We start from the raw sequence: 21,600 nt of genomic DNA on the forward strand, positions 1-21,600 counted from the left end.
CATGGAAGGCTTTGTAAAACTCCGGCCCAAACCCGTCTGGTCCAGCTGCCTTTCTGTTCTGGACTTTCTAAAACACAATTATTCCATATCCTTAAAATCCTTATTTCCTAAAAACTGAGCCCTCCTCGCTTCTCATCAGATCCTGGCCTGTCTGTCAGATAACCATGGTCTGTTGATTAAAAAACACTCTTGTTTTTTAATGTTTTGTGAAATATTAATGAGTGTGCTCTGACACAGACAGGAATGTTGTGAATCTTAGGTTTTGGTTGCAACCACGAATATCTATTTGATATTTTCCAGCTGACTTCTAACATGTGTAACCCTCTGTACACTTTGACTGTCTGCTTGTTTGTGGGTAATGTTAGGAAGATCTTGGCAGTCATTTTTCCTGAACTTAAACTAACTTCTAATTATTTTATGTGCCAAGGATTATGCACTAAAATCTCATTAAAGGCTTCTTTGAGGGCTGCATAGTCTAATTTCAGAACCACTGGGTTCTGAAATTGATTGTTGTTAGGAGGTACATTTACATTGAACGGTGTCTATCTTTGCTGGCAGCGTGGAAAGACACGGGCCTGTGACGTAGGCAGTACGGCTGGAGGCGGTGTCTGACTGTCTACCGGGCCAGAGGAGGCGGACCTCCCGTCCTGTACAGCAGAATTGGAGCTCAATACGCGTTTACTGCCACTCACAGCTCTTTCTTACGGAATGGAGCTGCGCGTTTCTCACACATTTAAAGGACGATACAGCAAGTTTTCTTTAGCAAGTTTTATGTCTCGTTTAAACGCGTTTATTCATGTTCTCGGGGTTATTATATAAGAGATAAAGCACATTTCGAAGGTAATCCACTGGACATAATGTGAGGTTGGTACATTCTGTTTGTGAATGAATGAGTGACAACACTTAGATGATCCCAGAGATTAAAAAAAGAACAACGCACAACCGCTCAGAAAACCTTCGCTGTCGTTTGATTAACTCGGACCAGTAGACGACCGACCTCCTCCGCCAGCATGCCGAGCATGCGGCAGTCCTACACTGTGACTGTACCCGAGGAGCCGCCTGCTGCTGCCTTCCCGTTTCTGAAGCAGGAGATGCGGAGAAAGAGCAGCATGTCGGGATCGGTGCTTGTGTCAACTTTCGTGGGGCTTCTCATAAACCAAGCTAAGGTAAGCAAGATGTGTGCTGTTAGCTCTGCTTCCTTTGAAATCCTGACCGTTTATAATGTATAAAAACACGTGTTTATATACATTATTGTGTGATTTGTGGAGCAGTTTGACTCTTACTGAATCGATGCTAAGTGTGGGATGCTTTGGCTGCCGTGTGTCACCTGAACGCACCGCGGTGGGTGGTAACGCTCAGCGTAACGCGCATTATACATGTTCAGTGATATTTATGTTTAAATAGTGACAGCACATATTGCGTTGAATTGATTAATTCTTTTAAAGGCTTTCGTTTGTTTAAATTAAAGACAATTGATCATAGCTTTGTTGGGATAGTAGTGGCTGCTTCCAGGGAGTAATGCCTAGGTCAGTCGATAAAAGCTGGACATGCTTCCATATTTCACATTTTCAGAAAAAATATATCAAGTCAGTTGAACGCAGAAGTGAGTCATTCGCAGCTCTCTTAAGCCGCTGTGCTCTGTTGTACCAGGATCACTAGGCCTGCACTGGCGAGTCACTGTTTATATAACAGCATATAATCCTTCTCTTACCTCCTTCTGTACTGCTCTGTGTCGAGCACTTTCTCATCAAAGTGGAAATAAATAAAGATGTGTCATTCTTACAGGGCTTTAAGAATGCAGTGAATTCTCAAGGATACTTCCATTTCTTCTGGCCCTTTTCTTATGGACACAAACAAAGTGTGTGAGTACATGATGTACAGAAAACCCAGTGGAGGTCCTGGTTTCTTGTGCGCCGTGGGCAAACACCCCCCTCCGCCTCCCCAGGACAAGAAACATTATTCTGCACAAACTACCTCTCTATTCAAATAATTAAAAGTGATAAATAATATAATAATAATAATAATTAAAGCTGCAAGCAGCCTTGAGCAGGACCGAGCCTGTACGCAGGTCGGGGTATGCGCTGGACGCTGTAGTTGCGCAGCTCTGCCCACACGCACTTTACCCTCTGCATACGTACGAGCACATAATAACCCCAATACGGAGGGGCTTTTTAAAATTAGGTGGCGCCACTGACCTCAGCAAGAGGCTAATAAACACACTACTGCACATTAGGCTATTGCTATCTGTTTCATTGACATAATGGCATAGTGCATACCTTCATCTTTTGTCCTTTTCTCTTCTTTTCCTGAACTGGGCACCTGACGGCTTTTTTTACCTTTTATTTTCCATCCTTCATTGAGCACGCACTTGACTTGAGAATCAACTCTGTGGCGGAAAACCCTCTGACATAAACCGCGTCTGTCTACCTTTTTTTTTTTCTTCCCCTCATGCATGCTGCGCCCTTTCACAGATTGCGCCCTGGGTGAATGCCCACTTCGCCCATAGCAAAAACCACCCCTGAGAAAACCTCTGAAAGCTCGAGCCACTTTTGGAAAAAGGGCACCCAGGAGTACTGTCAGCTGAAAGCAGACATTTATGTTTTCTGCTAATCTGATTGATTTTGATTGAAGTAGTTTTTTTTTTTTGTTAACTGAAAAGAAAAAAAGCAGCTACTGGAGATATGCAGATATTCTTCTATGTGATTTTCTTTCTGAGGTCAACATGCACACAACAAAATAATTTTTTCTTTGCAAGTCAAAAATGAATTAAAACATATGTGTTCAGTGTATACAGCGTGTTGCATATCAGCATAACTTATAAGTGATACTTTCAGTGGTACTCATGATGAGAGACATTTCCAACCACAGTAGATAAATGCTGTAAATTTTCCCTACATGAAAAGATGAGAAATTACTTCACGTTTGTGAGTCTTGCTGCTATTAGGGTGTTCGGTGTATGTGTCTGTTCCTGGGCTACAGTGTGGAGTGGAGCTGCTGTGTGCCAGCTTCTGTTATGTAATGAGAAGCTGCATGAGAATACACTCCAGGCTCAGTTGTTTTGTTGTCACTGTCCTCTTGCTCCTCCCACCCTGTCCATCCCCCTCCACAGACCACAGGCACACTGCGCCCCAGCGCTGCCAGCTGCAAAGTTCAAGGTTGTTTTGTGCTACACACCCTCTTCTAGAGCTCACTCTACTTAAATACGGTGCTGAGGAGTTTGACAATAGTTAGTATGTATATAAATACGATGATTCATTGCATTAATTTATGCTACAGTGTGATTTACTGTGATATATGCATGCTGTTCGACAAAAACATCTGCAATTAAAGTGTTAATTCATCCTGGTACTCAATATATATGATATTATAATATAAATAACAATAATATTACATTTTTATATATTCATCAAAAAAAACCTGATTTATCAGAGAAAACAAGAAATTTGGTTGCTAGACAGAAGATGATATGAATGATGTCATGAAGGGTGTTGTGCTTTGTTACACATCAGTATTTGGTTATTGCCAAGCCACTTGTCGGAATTTCTAATATAATATGTTAGGATTAGACAAAGGCTGTGGTGGGCCTCCAGGTTTTAGTGTAATGTAAACACAAGAATGTTAGCTATTGACTCTGTTACTCTGATAGAGACATGCATAGCAGTAGAGATATGTGAACATGGACAGAGCTGTTATATAAGAAGCCAGTGTACCGTTTTATGATCACATGCTTTTTTTTGTCATTATCTGAGCAATTATTGGATTGTAGAGTGATTGCAACAATAGTTAAAGGGCATGAATAGTATCTTTCCTCATTCGTGGGCTTGATGAAATGCAACCAAGAGGTAATTTCACAGCACATAGCATTTGGGTTGTGTATTAATTTATACTGTCCCTGTCTTGCACCCACTAATTCAGGCAACTCTGACGACCGATTTTATCCCTTGTAGAAAATAAAAAGGTCACATACAAACGTACGAGTTAGGGGTGCGCGATCTGACGATATAAAATCGTGACTGGCGAGGAAGAGTGAAGAATCGCAGGCGATCTACCAAATTAGAGAAACCGTATAGATCGCCTTTGCCAATCAGCGCAATGATTTTTTTTTTTTAATGCTGGTTCCCGCCGATGCGGCAGACGTAGGGCGTCCTTAATCTAACCGACCAATCATAGCGAACTGTGCGTCGTGACACTTTCTTACACGCCTCCATGTTGTGTTTGTAAAAACGCATGGACAGCCATGGCTGAAAGCCAAGCCGATGAGCTGGTGAAGAAGAGGAAATCCACCTCTGTAATTTGGAATTGGTTCGGGTTTTCTTCTACCCTAACCCACTGCTGTTGGTCCACATCAGGAATGGGAACAGCAGCAGCGGCACCATCCACAGCACATCCATAGCGGCGCATGGGAGAAACTCACGGCCAGCAGCAGCACTCTCGGGTCGGATGAGGAAACCGCTAGCTCGTAAGCCAACTACGGTGCAAGAGAAAAGGGATGCACCGCGACCGTGACAAACATTACACAGTTGAAAAGTATTCCTTTAGGGCGCTCTGGTGATGGCAGTGCGTGACTGTGGCTGCAGTAAATGAACATGCAGCGTTGCTCATCTGTTGCTAAATGGCATCATGAGGTGGAGTCAAGTCGTCATCAGTGGTTCGTTTTTCTATTTCCGGTTGCTTCACTCTCACTGTGTCAGATGTCATCAATTAGATCATTATTTTTCATCTTGAATTGGGTTACAGTTGAATTACAATGTGTTGATTGCCAAATTCTTTATTTTACTCCTTAGCTCTTCTGTGGTTCAGCATGTCGACTTAACTCTACTGTAATTGGTCTTTTTTTTTTGGATGGAAGATCGTGATAAAAAATCGAAATCGTGATTTTATGCAAAAAAATCGTGATACAACATTTTTTCCATATCGCCCACCCCTAGTACAAGTCGAAGAGAACAAAGGTGGTCACTCATTGAGATGGAGAAAAGCTGCTTATGATGATCTGCCCAACAGTCAGACAGGTCAGAACACACTGTTCTCCAGCTCTGTCTCACTTTGTGTTGCCAGCCAATCACTTGTTGGCCTCTCGAACTGCCGGGTGGACCCAGGCATCCTGCTGCTGCTGGTGTGAAGGCAGAGCTGGCACTTGTTATTGCTGTGGTGTTGGAAGTACATCACCGGTATTACTAATTTGATGATAATCTTCCATATTGATTCAGATTTAGCATTTTAGGATCCATTTATAATATAATAGTCTCATCACGATTGAAGTTTACTCAGAGGAGGCGATGTGAACAATGGCTGCCATGTGGTTTATTGTAGCACTTCCTATCGTAAGCCCCTTTCACACTGCGACCCGCTACTTTAGCGGGTCCAAATTGCACCTTCGACCCGTGTCGAGCAATGTGAACGCTTGGCGTGTTGGTGAGTCGTGTCGCCTGAAGCCGAGTTCAGGGGGCGTTGCCTAGTGGCAGAGCGTCACACGAAACACATAAAATGCTGGGCGTGTACAATGACATAGGCACAAGCCATGCGTCGGAGGTAGGGTTAAATACACCTTGAGGACTCGTTTTTGCAATTGTATATGCAGTTCATGGAGATGTTATTTTACGGGGTGTGGATGGTTACAACGTGGGATGCCGCCGAAGAACATATGCGGAGAATACAAGAGCACTATAGTCCCCGAAATGTGGCGGTAAATAACGTCCTCTGCTCGGAGGCTGAGGAGCTCGCGGACCTCCTTGTCTCCCCAGTTGGCCATATTAAAAAATGTCTCGAACTTGATGTAGGCTAAAACAGAGTAAAACTTGTCCTCACCTGTCGCTGTTGTTCTGAATCAGCTGTCCATTCTGTCTTTTAAACTCCTCACGTCACGCCACGCCCACGTCCGACCCGCGTCGATTGCGTTCACACCAAACTCGGCTCGGCAAAAAGACTAGGGTCCGACGCAGGTCGAAAGGCGAGTCGAGTTGACGCGGCAGCCCGGGTCGGCAGTGTGAACGCAACAGCGGACACGCTAAATTCACGGATTAAACGCGGGTTATTCGTCAGTGTGAAAGGGGCTATTGATAGGAAATCAAAACTTAGGCCATGACGGATGACCATAACGGTTCATCTCTGCTACGTCACGGCAGAGATGAACTAGTTATCAAATTTGTTGCCGATTTAAATATTTTTTAAAATAAATAAATAAATAATAATAAAAAAAAATAATTAAATCAATTTTCAAAAATTACCTGTAATATGCTTTTGCTTACCCACCTGTAGATTGCATGTACAAGATGTACTTGAAACTGCATTTATAAAGGAATATTTAACTATCCCAACTTTGTGAGCTAATCTTGTAGCATAGAGTGATCTGTATAAGTGGTACAATTCCGTACCATAAACATTTACCAGGCTACAATTTCACATTTGATCAATGAATTTCAGGTGACGAGTAAAAAATGGTGAAACGGTGCTCAAAGCTTTCTGTTTTGTTATTCTGTTTTCATTCTAGCTGTCAAAGTAAAAAATCCTATCACTTTCTTGTTAATTCATTGCTGGTAGTGTTATAAATCAATAAGCAATAGGGCTCTGTAGCAACATTAGAAATTTCTATGGCAGTTTGAGATGTTAGAGGTGGTGTGGCTCAGGGAATCGCTCTACTTAAACATATTGAATGAACAATATGCCATTTCTGCATTTTCTTTCTCTAGTCTGTAAACATAGCTTCTTTGTCATTTAACTGAGTGCTCCAGTGATGACCATACTGCTTATTTGGCTTCATCTATAACCTGGACCATCTATAACCGTGAATGCCTCAAGTCATTCACCTCCAGTTCTTCACTCTCTCTCTTACACACACACACACATACACTCACGCACGCACCCGCACACTCACACCCACACACACACTCTCTCCTTGCTCAGCCCTGTCACTGTGATGTCAGGGTGTCCTCTAGCTTTCCACCTCACAAAGAAAGTAAGAAAAGCGTTGTTATGGAGACAGCGCTGGCGCTGGGACATTGTTTCACCATCATGACGTACACCAGGCTGACTGAAGGATCAGCCAATTGTGTGTGGACAAGCAGTTGTTATTAAACGCAAAGCTGCTATTTTTGGGACAGGCTGTTGCGTTACTCAGCAGAGCGCAGAAAAGTCAGACATACACATTTCAGCAGTGGGCTTTGAAGGTGCTGTACATGTGTATGGCAGAATAAGAACTGAGGTGACCAGAAATAGTTCTGCATCATCATGGAGTCATCACCAAAGTGTTGATGGTCTCATGCGCGCATTTCTGTATTTCTGATATACTGGCAAGGCTAATAAAGTGTTCAATTCACTGCAAATAATTCCGAGAAAGGAGGCTTTAGATAAGCTACAGTTGATTAAACTGTATATTTTCATCCTCTGCACACTGTACTGACTCTGTATGACTCCTGTGTAAGAGACAGATGACAAAGCTCATTTATATAATAGTAACAAGCTCTCTCTGTTTCAGTGCTCATAGTAAGATGAGCTGCAGGCACACATTAGTGACCAGATGGAACATGCTTCCAATCATGTGAACCTCTACAAGCCCAACAGCAGATCGCAGGACAAGGATGCTCACTTTGGGAGCATTTAGGATCAGATTAGGACCAGACTCAGTAACTTGCCTTTATGTTTCCCAAACTATTAGCATTTTTCAACTGTTATTACCGTTAATGGCAGGAAATGGAGTTTCTGTGCCCTCATTACTCTTGAACTCACTGCATGTTTATCAGCACATAAAAAGATTAATAATATAGAAAGAGAAATGTCATACATACGCTAATAGTATTTAACTGCCCTTCATTCCACTCTTGTGTCACTTTAAATGGAATTGCTGCCAATCAGTTATTCAAGTGATAATTCACACATTAATTAAAGATAAAAGCAGGTATCGGGCTGCCACTGTGTGTTTTTAATCGATGGACAACCATATCAGTCTTACGTGTACAGTAGGCATGATATTGTGCCTCATACCAGTTCCTTTAAATCATCTTACTGCTGATACCTTTAGGATTGTTCACCTCAGTGGACTACTAGGTCACTGAATGTGTCAGGTAGCGTGGGTGCGAGGCGTGGAAGGACACGTATGCGGACTTCAAAAAAGCAAACTAGATTTATTATTCAAAACAAAGGTCAACACAAAGCGCGGCTGAGCCGGATAACGAACTAAATTGAAAAAACAAAACAATACTAAGACGATGAAAAAACAATGACTGGACAACCCAAAACCTGGGTGGGAGGGAGGGGCTCGAAGCCGGAGGCGGTCTGGCGGGCGGCCAGACTTCTGGCGACGAGGCAGAAGCAGCCGGAGACTCTCTGGCAGACGGCCAGACATCCGGTGACGGCAGAGCCCCCCCTTCAAGGGATGTATCCCAGACATCCCAAAACCTGGGTGGGAGGAAGGGGCTCGGAGCTGTGGTTCTTTGGGCTGTGGTTCTATTGGCTCTGTTGGCTCTATGGGCTCTGTGGGCTCTGGCTCTCTGGGCTCTAGCTCTCTGGGCTCTAGCTCTCTGGGCTCTAGCTCTCTGGGCTCTAGCTCTCTGGGCTCTGGCTCTAGCTCTCTGGGCTCGGGGTCTGTGGGCTCTATGGGCTCTAGCTCTCTGGGCTCTGGGGCTGGGACTCTCTGGGCTGTGGGTCTCTTGGCTGAGGGTCTTTGGGCTGTGATGCTGGAGAGGTGAGGGAGGACGTGTACAGCGTGGCAACTTTTTCTGGCTCCATGCCGAAAATGTCCAGCACCACAGCGCGCTGTACACTCCTCGCCTCCGCCCAGACGTGTGACAGGTGCACAGCCCATGTCTGGAGAACTCGCTTCTCCAAGAAGAAATCCACGAGGTCATTGGCCACTTCCAATTTCCGCCAAGAGCTGCTATCCCGCTCCAAGCGGCACCAGAGGTCCCTGACCAGCTCCCAGAACGCCTCGGAGTCCGCTGCGTCCATTTTTGGCCAGATCCTTCTGTCAGGTAGCGTGGGTGCGAGGCGTGGAAGGACATGGATGTGGACTTCAAAAAAGCAAACTAGATTTATTATTCAAAACAAAGGTCAACACAAAGCGCGGCTGAGCCGGATAACGAACCAAACTGTGAAAAACAAAACAATACTAAGGTGAAAAAACCGCCTCACTGATGAAAAAACAATGGGCCTCATGCAAGAACCGTTCATACGCATAGATTCGTTCTTAAATCGTGTGTACGAGTGATTTAAGAGAATTTGCGCATTCACCAATCTTTTCGTATTTTACGTTTTCTTTCAGGTACGAACAGAATTTACGAGTGATCCACACCTGTTGTAGGAGTTTCGTAAAATAGACCGCTGTTATTCCAATCAAGTTTGCTTGACTAATGATTGTATATTTAATTACTTTGAAGCAAACATAAATAAATATATACATTATACCCCATAATTATGCTGACATTATTCTGTTTGACTTAAAGCTGCGGTCGGCAACTTTTTTTTAGACATATTAGCTTGAACTGTCATGGGATTCTGGAAGTAGAATATTAAATAGGCTGTTTAGGAAAAATAACGAATTCTGTAGCTCCCTCTGAAGCCTGTAATCATGCTTGCAAAAACCGAGCACTCCCGGCTGTTTTTAACCAATCAAGTTAGGGTGGAGGAATCCTACCTGTCAATCACAGCTTGTGCACACGCTGCTGAGCGTGAGTCTGCCCCAGCTTGTGTGCGCTCACACTGGTGTGAACTCACGTGCACAACCTCGTCCACAGAGGGGGAGGGGTTTGGGGGGCGATTCGGAGCTTGTTAGAGGTTGGGGGAGGGACCTGAAAGTTGTATCAGTTCGAATTTTCCGACTCGCAATTTTGAAAACCTGCCGACTGCAGCTTTAAATCATGCACTAATTTAAGGTTAATTTGACTCTGTATATAACAAGGTCAATGGGAAGTGTAACCAGCGGCTGACTTGCTACTTTTGAATGCCTTAGCGCGTCAGGCTCTTGAAGAGACCGTGTAGATATCTGTAAGCGCCATTTGTTATTGTTTAGTTAGTTGCACTGATTTGTGCTGATGTTGTTGGAGGAATAAGTTCCCGTATGCTTTGAATTTAGAGCCAACTGTGTTTCCGTTGACGTTGAATGCAGTTTACGTAGAGAGCGCAGGAAGTGAAGTTTTGTTGTTAACCATGTGTAAAAAATAAATGAAAATATGGCGGAGCAACACAGTCGTTTTACCGTCTGTGTCGGCACACAGCCAGCTCAACGAGTAACGTGGTCTCATGTAATTTCTCAAGAGTGGTTAAAAGAGTAAGAAACAAAGAAAGAAAAAAAGAACATAAGATAGCCACTACATTAAGTACAACGACTTGCTCAGCAATACGACCGTAACGTCGCCATGATGTCCCAAGTCCGAACACGAGACAAGAATATGGATCCAGATAAGTGAAAGTACACGAACATTGAAGACGGAAATTAGACGACAAGCATGTTGGGTCTTCAGAAGATGACACTTATGGAGAAAGCCATTCAGTGCTTTTTGTCATAGACTGTTTCATGAACACTTGTTGAATTAGACGTGTAAACAATATAGCAGATGACGGCGCTGCGACGAGATCAAGAACACAGAGCTGCGGCAGCAGTAACTACCGCAAAAGGGAACCAAAGCCCACGGAAAGGGGGCTAGAAGAGCTAATTAGCAGATTTATAAATTCAAGAAGAGCAAAACTATCACAGTTAACATCAAAAATGAATAAAATGGCCTAATGAAAGCCAATGAGAGTCCAGATATTGTTGATGAACATTTGAATGAATACTCAAAACTTTTGAGAGAGTTTGGTCATGCAAATGACGGTGTACTCAGACTGTTGCCTGATGATGAAAAGAATGCAGATCAAACATTTTGGTTCAAACCAAAGGATGAACAATTCAACAAATTTATTAATGAAGTTGAAGAATGGATCTGTGCATCACGGCCACAGCATCAAGAAGAAGTGAGCCCAGATGACAGCGTATCTGTGGTTGCTACACCAGCGGAGTATGTATCGGTGCTCCATATGGAACAAGGTATAACGGCTGCCCATTTCTTGAGACCATCCAGATCATCTAGATCAGCCAGATCCTCAAGATCTTCCAGATCATCAGGATTGTCAGGATTGTCCATCTCATCTATACGTCAGAGGGAACAAGCAGAACACGCCGCCTTACTTGCACAAGCAGCATCCCTGAAACAGAAAGAGGCATTGGAACTTGAAGAGTGCAAGTTAAAGGCAAAGAAAGATCAGCTTGAAATCGAGACCGCAATTGCTGCATCTTCAGCAAAAATAAAAGTGCTGGAGAACTGTGAGCATGAGAGCCAACAACCTACAACTGCTCATTCTGAGACAAGATCAGTGGACAATCTGCTATCCAGACAAGAGCCAGCAGCAAAGTGTGAACCCGCTGAAAGGTCACAGGTAAATAACAAGGTGAAACAAGAAAATGAGACACAGTACACTAATACCAGTGATGATGCAGTTAGCCTGTGTAAAGTGATGCTGAAACAAAATGACATCACTGAGATGTTAGTCAAACAACAGACACTGACCCATTTGCCTCAAAGAGACAGATCCGTTTTCAGTGGTGATCCCCTTGAGTTTAAATCCTTCATAAGGGCATTTGACTATACCATTCATGATAAAACTGATAATGACATTGACAGGTTATACTACCTTGAACAGTTTACAAGAGGAGAGCCCAGAGACTTGGTCAGGAGTTGCCAACATATGAGTTCATGTCAAGGCTACAGTGAAGCAAGAAAATTGTTAACTTATCACTATGGCAATGAGCTGAAAATCTTATCTGCCTACATGAACAGAGCTCTCAATTGGCCACAAATCAAGCCAGATGATGCTAAGGCTCTCCATAGTTACTCTCTGTTCTTAACTGGTTGTAACAATACAATGCAAGACCTTGATCAACTGCAAGAAATGGAGAATCCCACTAATCTTAGAATCATTGTCTCCAAGTTACCATATAAAATGAGAGAGATGTGGAGAGTTTCTGGATTCGATATTCAAGAAGCTCGTAGAAAGAGACCAAGATTTGCAGATCTGGTCAGATTCATAAACAGACAAGCTAAAAGAGCTGCAGATCCTCTCTTTGGTGACATAAAGGATACTGAAGATAAGGGGAAACATTTTGCAAATATGAAAACAGCCAGAGCAACCAGGCCTAAGGGGAGTACATTCGCTACAAGTGTAGCACAAGCTGCAAATGAGAACCCACCTGAAAACTGTAAAAGCTCCTCTCGTCAAGTTGTTGATGCCTTTCAGAATCCATGTACATTCTGTGAAAGACAACACACATTGGCAGAATGTCTCAAAATAAGAAAGCAGCCCCACAAGGAAAGATTGGAGTTTCTTAAAGGAAAAGGACTGTGTTTTTCATGTCTGACTCAAGGTCATATGAGCAAAGACTGTAAAAAGAGAGCTTCATGTGAACACTGTTCTAAGAAACATCCAAGCATGCTTCGTGTCACAAGGGAAGATGATAATGAAGCGGTTAAGAGCAGTGAAAAAAGCACCACAGAAAACACGACAACTTGTGAAACAACACACATCTCAAGTGGAGCTTGTTGTGCCACCGGGGCCGGAAAAGACAGTTGTGTCTTGGCAATTGTGCCTGTGTGTGTAAAGGCGAAGAAAGGCAACAAGGTAATAGAGACTTACGCATTCATAGACAATGGAAGTCAAGCCACTTTCTGTGATGAAAAGTTAATGAGACAGCTTGGTATTGAAGGCAAGAAAACTCAAATATTGCTTCGTACGATGGGCCAGGAAAAGTTAGAGCCAAGCTACCAAGTTTCAGGTCTAGAGATTTGTGGTCTGAAAGAGAACATTTACATTGATTTACCTGAGATTTATACTCATAAAGACATTCCTGTGTCCAAAAGGAAAATTCCTGTGCAGGAAGATTTGGAAAAGTGGCCACACCTTCGTGGCATCGAGCTGCCAAAAATAAAGGCAGATATAGGACTGTTGATAGGCTGTGATGTGTACAAGGTCATGGAACCATGGCAAATGATCTATAATGAGGATGACGGTCCATATGCAATTCGAACTATCCTCGGTTGGGTTGTGAATGGTCCCCTCAGGGGTCATGGTTGCATTTCTCCACCTGAAAGTGGACAAAGTGTTTCTGTCAATCGCATCTCCATTGCCAATGTAGAGAACTTGCTTGTACAACAGTTTAACTATGACTTTCCAGAGAAAGCTAGTGAAGAAAAGCAAGAAATGTCACAAGAAGACATACAGTTTATGGACTCTGTTAATGAGACAGTGAAAAAGGTTGATGGACACTATAGCATAGGTCTTCCCTTAAGAAACAAAGCTGTCAAGATGCCTAACAACTACAGTGTAGTCGTTCAGAGAGCAGAAAACCTGAAAAGGAAACTTGTCAAAAACAAAGACTTTCATAAAGAGTATCAGAGAGTCATGTCTGACCTAGGGGTGCGCGATCTGACGATATAAAATCGTGACTGGCGAGGAAGAGTGGAGAATCGCAGGCGATCTACCAAATTGGAGAAACCGTATAGATCGCCTTTGCCAATCAGCGCAATGATTTTTTTTTTTTTTTAATGCTGGTGTATGGTGTGTGTCCCCGTTAAAAGACACGGATACAGATGTCCAGTTTGTGGTGGATTTATTTGGCTGTGGTTCTTCTGGCATTTACACACAATAAACCCAGGATGTACAGGCTAATGTTAGGTGAAAACAGCAAAGGGAAAATTACAAGCTGTTCACTGCTGCATCGGGAGGAGAAACGAAACTTTACAGCGACATCGTCTCACGCACAGGTGCGGTACATTCAGGAACATCGGAACGTCTATGGTGCGTTCACGAACGTTGGACGTATGAAAACTCACCGTAAAACACAATTTAAATTAATGTATTTAACTGAAAATAACCAAACAACATGGGCTTTCTAACAGGTGGAGTCAAGTCGTCATCAGTGGTTCGTTTTTCTATTTCTGGTTGCTTCACTCTCACTGTGTCAGATGTCATCAATTAGATCATTATTTTTCATCTTGAATTGGCTTACAGTTGAATTACAATGTGTTGATTGCCAAATTCTTTCTTTTACTCCTTAGCTCTTCTGTGGTTCAGCATGTCGACTTGACTCTACTGTAATTGGTCTTTTTTTTTTTTTTTTTTTGGATAGAAGATCGTGATAAAAAATCGAAATCGTGATTTTATGCAAAAAAATCGTGATACAACATTTTTTCCATATCGCCCACCCCTAGTCTGACCTAATCAGTAAAGAGTATGAGGTGGGAGTACCAAAGGAAGAGACTGTGTCTAACAATGATAGAGTGTGGTACATACCTCATCACGGGGTATATCATCCCCAAAAAGGGAAACTTTGTGTAGTTTTTGACTGTGCAGCATCATTTCAGGGCAAGTCATTGAACGCAGAACTTTTACAAGGACCAGATTTAACAAATCCACTAATAGGAGTGTTAACAAGATTTAGACATGACCACATTGTTTTAATGTCAGACATTGAGGCAATGTACCACCAAGTAAAGGCTGATTTATGGTCGGAAACCAGGTCGTCTGCGTGTGTGTCGCAGTTAACGCAGACATGCACCCGCCCCTTACGCAGACACTCTGGTGCACCTCCCCAAAATTGTAACTCACCGCAGACAGTGCCGCAGACATCGCCGCAGGGAGGAGAGAAAGGAGGCCTCTGATTGGTCAACTCTACATCCGCTCTACACTATGCGTATTTCCGGTTTGCTAACCGACTAATGGTGATGCTAACCGTGACGATTCTTTTGCCTCTCTGCCAGCTCCAGTAGTAGCAATATTTCTTCTATTTCTATATCGATCAGCTGCATCTCAATCAAAGTGCGCATTCGTCCAGTCGCCATTGTTGTTGAATGACCTCCGTAACCGTAACACCCACAATCTTAGCTTGTTCGTGATTGTCCCTCTTGCGTTGTGGCGTGGGATTAACATAGCGCAGACAGCGCTTCAAAAGTAGGCATAAATCAAAAATAACTGCGTCGTGTCTGCGACAAGCTCACTGCGACACACTGCTGCGAGAGTATACACGGCCCTTAAGAGTACCACCAGAGGATCAAGACCTCCTGCGATTCCTCTGGTGGCCAAATGGAAACCTGAATGAGCCCTTGAAAGAATACAGAATGGCTATGTAGATGATTGCCTTTTGTCAGTGTCAATGAAAGCCAAGCAGTTGATGTGGTCAGGGACTTGACAGCACTGTGTGAGAGTGGAGGATTTCATCTCACAAAATGGATGAGTAATAGCAGGACTGTTCTAGCCTCCATTCCTGAGTCAGAAAGAGCAAAAGAGGTTAAGGATTTGGACCTTAGTCATGATGCATTACCTGACGAAAGAGTCCTTGGAGTGAACTGGTGTACAGAGTCAGATGTATTCAAGGTCAGAATTAATGCAAAGAATACACAACAGACTAGACGTGGCATCCTGTCATTTGTAAGTGCTGTATATGACCCGCTGGGGTTTTTGTCACCTGTCATCCTTCCAGCTAAAATGATCCTGCAGGAGTTGTGTGGCAGGAAACTCTCATGGGATGAAGTTATTATCTGGGCCCGAGCCCGGCCCTGGCCCGAGGGGGTGGAGCCCCAGCCCGGCCCGGTCCGACAGGTTATCAGAATTCTCAGGCCCGAACCCGGCCCGACTTTTTTTTTTTTTTTTTTTTTAACCTCCCATAACAATGTTTTAGCGATAGAACGCTATATTCATTGAGTGCGTTCGTAAATTCAATCTGCCGCTCTGAAAATGGGATAACGCTCTGCAGTTAGAAAAAAACAGCATTCTATTTTTCTGTGAATAAGCAAACGGTTTCTGACAGATCAAAATGGACATAAAAGAGCAGGTTAAAATAGGGGCTCATGTTTCGATCAGCAGCTTGAGAACTCGTAGGCACAGACCATCTGGGGAGACATCACGCAATCGTGCGCTCTCACCACGGCTCGGAGTAGATTCACCCTATAGGGTCATTTGAACCGTGACATCCAGCCAAGTAGCCCACCCGAAGTTTTTCCGATCTTGGCTGAACATCAGCTGAGTTACCGAGTTATCCCGAATAGCTTAGTACAAGCGCTAACGGAACCTGGCAGTATCTCCAAAATTACCACACTAAAATCACATGCCATGACACCAAACTTCTACAGTAGTACAAATATGGTCTGTACTCACAAAACGATGCATTTGGAAGTTTGTACATAGTCCAGGAGTTTATTATTATCAACACAAGCCTGATAGCTTCTGTGCTGCTAAAGCTGCGTTGACGTCACTTCTGGGAGCTGGGAGCTTCAAAGCACCACTCTGCTTCAAAGTAAGATGAGGGTTGATCTACTACTGTAGACAACAAAGTATATGCTATATTCTACATGAATGTTTATGTTGTAGAGTTGTGAATTTATTTTATCAATGGAGAAATTGAGCAGCCTTGCTTTGTTGTTGCTACTGGGACTACTTCAGCCAGCTCATCTGTGTTTAAGGCATGTCGGAGGACTGTGTGAGTCCGTATGCCTATATAAGGGAGGTGCTGGTGCGGGGCAGAGCAGCTGCTGCTGCGTTCAATTGTTTTCATTTAAACACAACACAGTTCTTTAATTAGCAGGTTTTTTGTTTTTTTAATAATTCAGTTGAATTATTATTATTTTTTTTAATAATTAAATTGAAAAATAAAAGTGCCTGAGCCCGGCCCTTGTCCGAGGTAATTATACGGTCGTCGGCCCGAAGCCCGGCCCTCGGGCTGTCGGGCCGTCGGGCCCCTCGGGCCTAGGGCTCCAGTGCAGGACTCTACTTCCAGTAGATGCTAAACATCCTGTGATCCTTCCTAAGAACCATCATGTGTCAACCTTGATCCTCAAACATGTTCACCAAGAAACAGGACATAGTGGAAGGAATTATACATTGTCCAAGCTAAGAGAAAGATTCTGGGTTCCACAAGCAGACTCAGCTTTTAGAAAGATACTTTCAAAGTGTGTAATATGGAGAAAGATATCAGCAACCTGGTGAACAGAGAATGGCAAATCTGCCACAAGATCGCCTGACTCCAGACAACCCTCCATTCACCAGTGTAGGAATAGACTATTTCGGACCTTTTGAGGTCAAGTGTGGGCGGAGTATGGTCAAGAGGTATGGGGTCTTGTTCACATGTCTTGCAGTCAGAGCAATTCATATAGAGGTTGCTAATTCTCTTGAAACTGATTCCTGCATAAATGCCTTCAGACAATTTATAGCCAGGAGAGGCCAGGCATACTTGAAGTACTGTTTATGTGAAGAAATTAATGATGGTTCATGTAAATGAAGGGAACAAAAGTAAGTTCATTGCATATTCAGTGTTTCAGATAAATGACGCTTTAATGTGTAGAAATGTAATTGTTATGTCCCAGCAGTAACAATTAGGGGCCGGAATGTAAGCGCCATTTATTATTGTTTAGTTAGTTGCACTGATTTGTGCTGATGTTGTTGGAGGAATAAGTTCCCGTATGCTTTGAATTTAGAGCCAACTGTGTTTCCGTTGACGTTGAATGCAGTTTACGTAGAGAGCGCAGGAAGTGAAGTTTTGTTGTTAACCATGTGTAAAAAATAAATGAAAATATGGCGGAGCAACACAGTCGTTTTACCGTCTGTGTCGGCACACAGCCAGCTCAACGAGTAACGTGGTCTCATGTCATTTCTCAAGAGTGGTTAAAAGAGTAAGAAACAAAGAAAGAAGAAAAGAATGTAAGATAGCCACTACAATATCCCTGCGGAGACAGACGAATGGCTGACATTGCGATTAAGACTGCCAAGGACTGTGCTGCTGCAAATATGCAACTTGCTAGAGCCACAACTCCAGAGAAACACGCCGATCAAACCCAATTCCACCACACGTCCAGGTCCTCACCACCCTTGGATTTTTGGCCACTGGAACCTTTCGGAGGGAGATTGGAGACAGGTCGGGGGTGTCCCAGTCCTCTGTGAGTCGTGCGCTCCCCTTGGTCATCAAAGCTCTCATCAGTGTATCCCCCATGGTACATCAAATTCCCATACACCGCCGTCCAACAAGTACAAATTAAAAGGGACTTTTATGCCGTGGCTGGACTGCCAATCATAATTGGAGCACGAGACACATATACGCATCAAAGCACCCATGCTGTCGTGGAGTGCACTGAGCTGAAGACCAGGTGGATGCGTCTCGATACAGCGGGGGGCAAACTGCTCTATAGCCCACAGAAGGCATGCCAGATTTGCACAATATTGCCACGAACGAGGGTCTCCTACTATCTGAACCAGCCCAGGCAGACCAGAAGGTGTGGTGCCAGAAGACCCTACCTCATGGACCACCCCATCAAAGTGCCATCATGATGAGGCAACAACTGATTGCACGGCTTTAGTTGCAGTCATCGAGCGCTGCCCATGGCGATACGTTTTTTTTTTTAATCTATTTTCATATTAAACCATTTCTTTTTTTTTTATTTCGGTGACATTACGAATTGAATACAATGAATTAACAGCACTCCTAATTGCTTCCCATTTCTTCACCTTAGCAGATCCTGCAATTCCACTGCTGACACTGCTAAAAATGACAGATTTTCCTTTTTGGATCTCTGAAAGCAGAACTTCAGTCTCAGAGCCCGTAAAGTTGTTCTTTTTGTGCCTTGATGCCATTCTCATGACTCAACACTCAACAACATTTGCTGGCACAGGAGCGAGGAAGCGTAAGCTTTATATGGTATAATTTTGGGCGTGGAGTATGCAAATTTACTATCCTTGTGCACGTGCTCCTTATATACGCACAGGTGGGATTCATCATTTACGCAGGTCGTTAACACACTTTTTCCGAAGTTAAGAGCATTTGTTGAATCTGACGTGACGTGTTCGTATGAGACCTAAAAAGTAAGAGAAATTTAGAATAAAAATACGAAAATGTTCTTGCATGAGGCCCAATGAACTTGACTTGACATGACATTACTTAACTTAGCGCTGTGTGGCGTGAAGGGTATTGACGGGTAGGATCTGGCAAACACAATGAGGAAACCTGGAAACTAAATACTGACTGAGTAATAGGTGAGTGAGTGCAGCTGAGGGGAAAAAACACAGGTGGTGCGAATGAAGGTGATGGCAGAGCAACAGACGCTATGGGGAAAACATGGCAAAACTAAAAACTAAACATGAGCTCGAAAACTTAAAACATGACAGAAAACTAAAGCTTGGTAAAACTAAGAACTAAACAGGAACTAAAAACATGGCGAAAACCCCATGGATGTGACAGAATGTATGAACTCTGCTCTCTCTCATCTGTTGCCTTTTGAACTCTGATCTACAGTGAAATTAGGCCATTTTTGGTCTCATAAGCCCTATTCGGACGGGACTAGTTTAATGTGGGGACCTGGGGTAAAGTAATAATAACCGGGAAATCTAGTCCCGTCCGAACGCGCCATGTCAGTAAAGATAGCGGAGTATGTCGGTAAACTTTGCCGAGAATTCTACCTCCTGTGAAACGGTCCGGAGTATCTACCATAGGTAATACTAATCCCGTGCGAATGCGACCTTCGGTAATAAGTACGGAATATGTCGTCACATCCTTTTAAAGAGAGAAACAATTGGTGTGTCTGTTTGCAAACATGGAGGTTCTGGATGAAGCGCTGCTTGCAAGCACGCATGGTCGGCACCATGTCTGTTTACAGATGGGGTTTACGGAAGTGAAATGAAGACGTGCATGGCATCCAGGATGTGACGGTTGTGCGTAACCAACAACTCCTCCCATGTTAGATGAATATTACAGGGATTTCTTGTCCCGTCCGAATTGATCATTTCTTCTCCCTGGCGTCGTCTGGTTAACCAACATTACCATACGTCCCCCCATTGAACTAGTCCCGTCCGAATAGGGCTTTAGACATGGGAGATAGATAATACCTGCTTTACCTTTGTGTTTTTATTATGTCCAGAGCTCGTCTGTGACCACTTTGGTCACTTTTTGTCTCCATAGTAAGATAACAAGCTGTTAGTACCACTTTAAGCACTATATATCTCTATTTCATCTTTCTATGCTCAGTAAAATTATCATCTCTTTGTGTGGGTTCACCTTGGATTTTGCCCATTTTCATTGTTATCCTACTGCTTAGGATTCTCAGTGAATGTGCTTTGGCTTCACCTCAGATGAGGGTAACGGGAACAATGTGAGTGAGATAGATTTCAGCAGCCAGTGAGATCAGGTGACTGGTGTTGGACTGCAGAGTTGAAGTTTAAGTCAAAATGCTGCTTCCTTGACAGCTAGTATGCTTATAACTGGTATTATTGATATAGGAACTAAAAACAGGAGCAGTAAGGCAAGAATGTGGTTGGCTGACACGGAGTTCAGTTTGACTCATCTCTAAAGCATAACTGTGTGCTGCTTCTGCTTTGTTGTCAGGGGCACCAGCACATTTCTTCTCCACCCCCATGTTCTTTGTTAGTTCTTCATCTGGCAACTCAGTTATATAACCACTCCACTTATGTAATTAGATTTAACTGCAGTGAGTGATGACATAAGGCATTTCATGGCATTGTGAGATTTATAAATCATTGTGTATTTCACTGCGCTAAAACATCTCAGTTTAATGCTTTCTTACCCCAAGAAGTGTGATGTTAAAATACAAAGGTACAGCACAGGACATCCTTGTTATCTGCTGTTGTTGATCACATCTTTGCCATGGGAGTGATTACCAAGAGTGAAACTGAATTCAAGAAAACAAAAACAAGTTACCCTCTGAAGATAATGGTCACCAGGTAAATTGTCCTTTCTGTCATTCATGTTGCAATCTATACAGTGCAATCTGCTTTGCAGCATCAGAGTCAGAGACTCAAAGAAACTGAGCAAACTGATAAAGAAGGCTGGCTCTGTGCTGGGGACTGCTCTGGAGCTGACTGTATAAAGACCAATGCTGCACGAGTTAATTAACATAGGTGATGGTTCTGCCCACCGTCTACATTACATAGTGATAAACCAGTGGAGTGTGTTCGGTGGGAGGCTCCTTCTGTGCTCTGCTGTAGCACAGAAACATGTACCAGGTCGCTTCTTCCAGCATCAATAACCAAGCATATGAATAAGCTGATATATAAGTGATATATTTTCCCTTTGGGGAAAAATAATGTATTCTTTCATTTAATTCGATTTCATTGTCAATAAAAATGTTTTTTGAGATCATTGCATTCTGTTTTTATTATGTTGTTTCACAGCATCCCAACTTATTTGGAATTAGGGTTTTACATTAATCACCAGTCTAGTGAGAGGACTATGATGTGAACTGTCATAGTCCATTGTGTCTGTTTTGTCTTTCAGAACTCAAAGAGTGCCCAAGGCCTGATTGGACTGAAGAACTTAGGAAACACTGTATGTAAACTTTATGTGTAACTAAGTTTGTTTCGAGCTGGAACTCTTGTAATAGTATTAAGTTATTCTTCGCTGATTTACAGTGAAGTCCCACCTGATGACCCCAATGACATGTTGGTCAGCACTGCTCACTGGTCTATATAGGGATTATAGGAAATTATTCACTGAGTCTGGTCCATTTTTTCTTTAGCACAAGTTTCTTGTGTTAACCTTTAATCCAAATCTAGCCTAGCTAGTGACTGCTGTGAATAGGGCAG

General features: G+C 43.2%; 1 protein-coding gene across 7 annotated transcripts in view; it reads left to right on the forward strand.

Annotated features, from left to right (window-relative positions):
• Window positions 1-21,600, forward strand: part of usp2a (ubiquitin specific peptidase 2a) — an 82,422-nt gene that overhangs the window by 42,855 nt on the left and 17,967 nt on the right. For 5 of the 7 annotated variants that reach the window (XM_075474058.1, XM_075474059.1, XM_075474056.1 and 2 more), the window contains one exon: window positions 21,293-21,343. In XM_075474058.1, coding sequence (XP_075330173.1) covers window positions 21,293-21,343 — 51 coding nt within the window. Of the gene's footprint in view, window positions 1-638; window positions 1,167-21,292; window positions 21,344-21,600 lie in introns of those variants that run through there. The other 2 variants (XM_075474061.1, XM_075474062.1) reach the window with 1 other exon arrangement.

Source organism: Odontesthes bonariensis, chromosome 9 (assembly GCF_027942865.1).
Source record: "Odontesthes bonariensis isolate fOdoBon6 chromosome 9, fOdoBon6.hap1, whole genome shotgun sequence".
NCBI classification, from domain to species: domain Eukaryota; kingdom Metazoa; phylum Chordata; class Actinopteri; order Atheriniformes; family Atherinopsidae; genus Odontesthes; species Odontesthes bonariensis.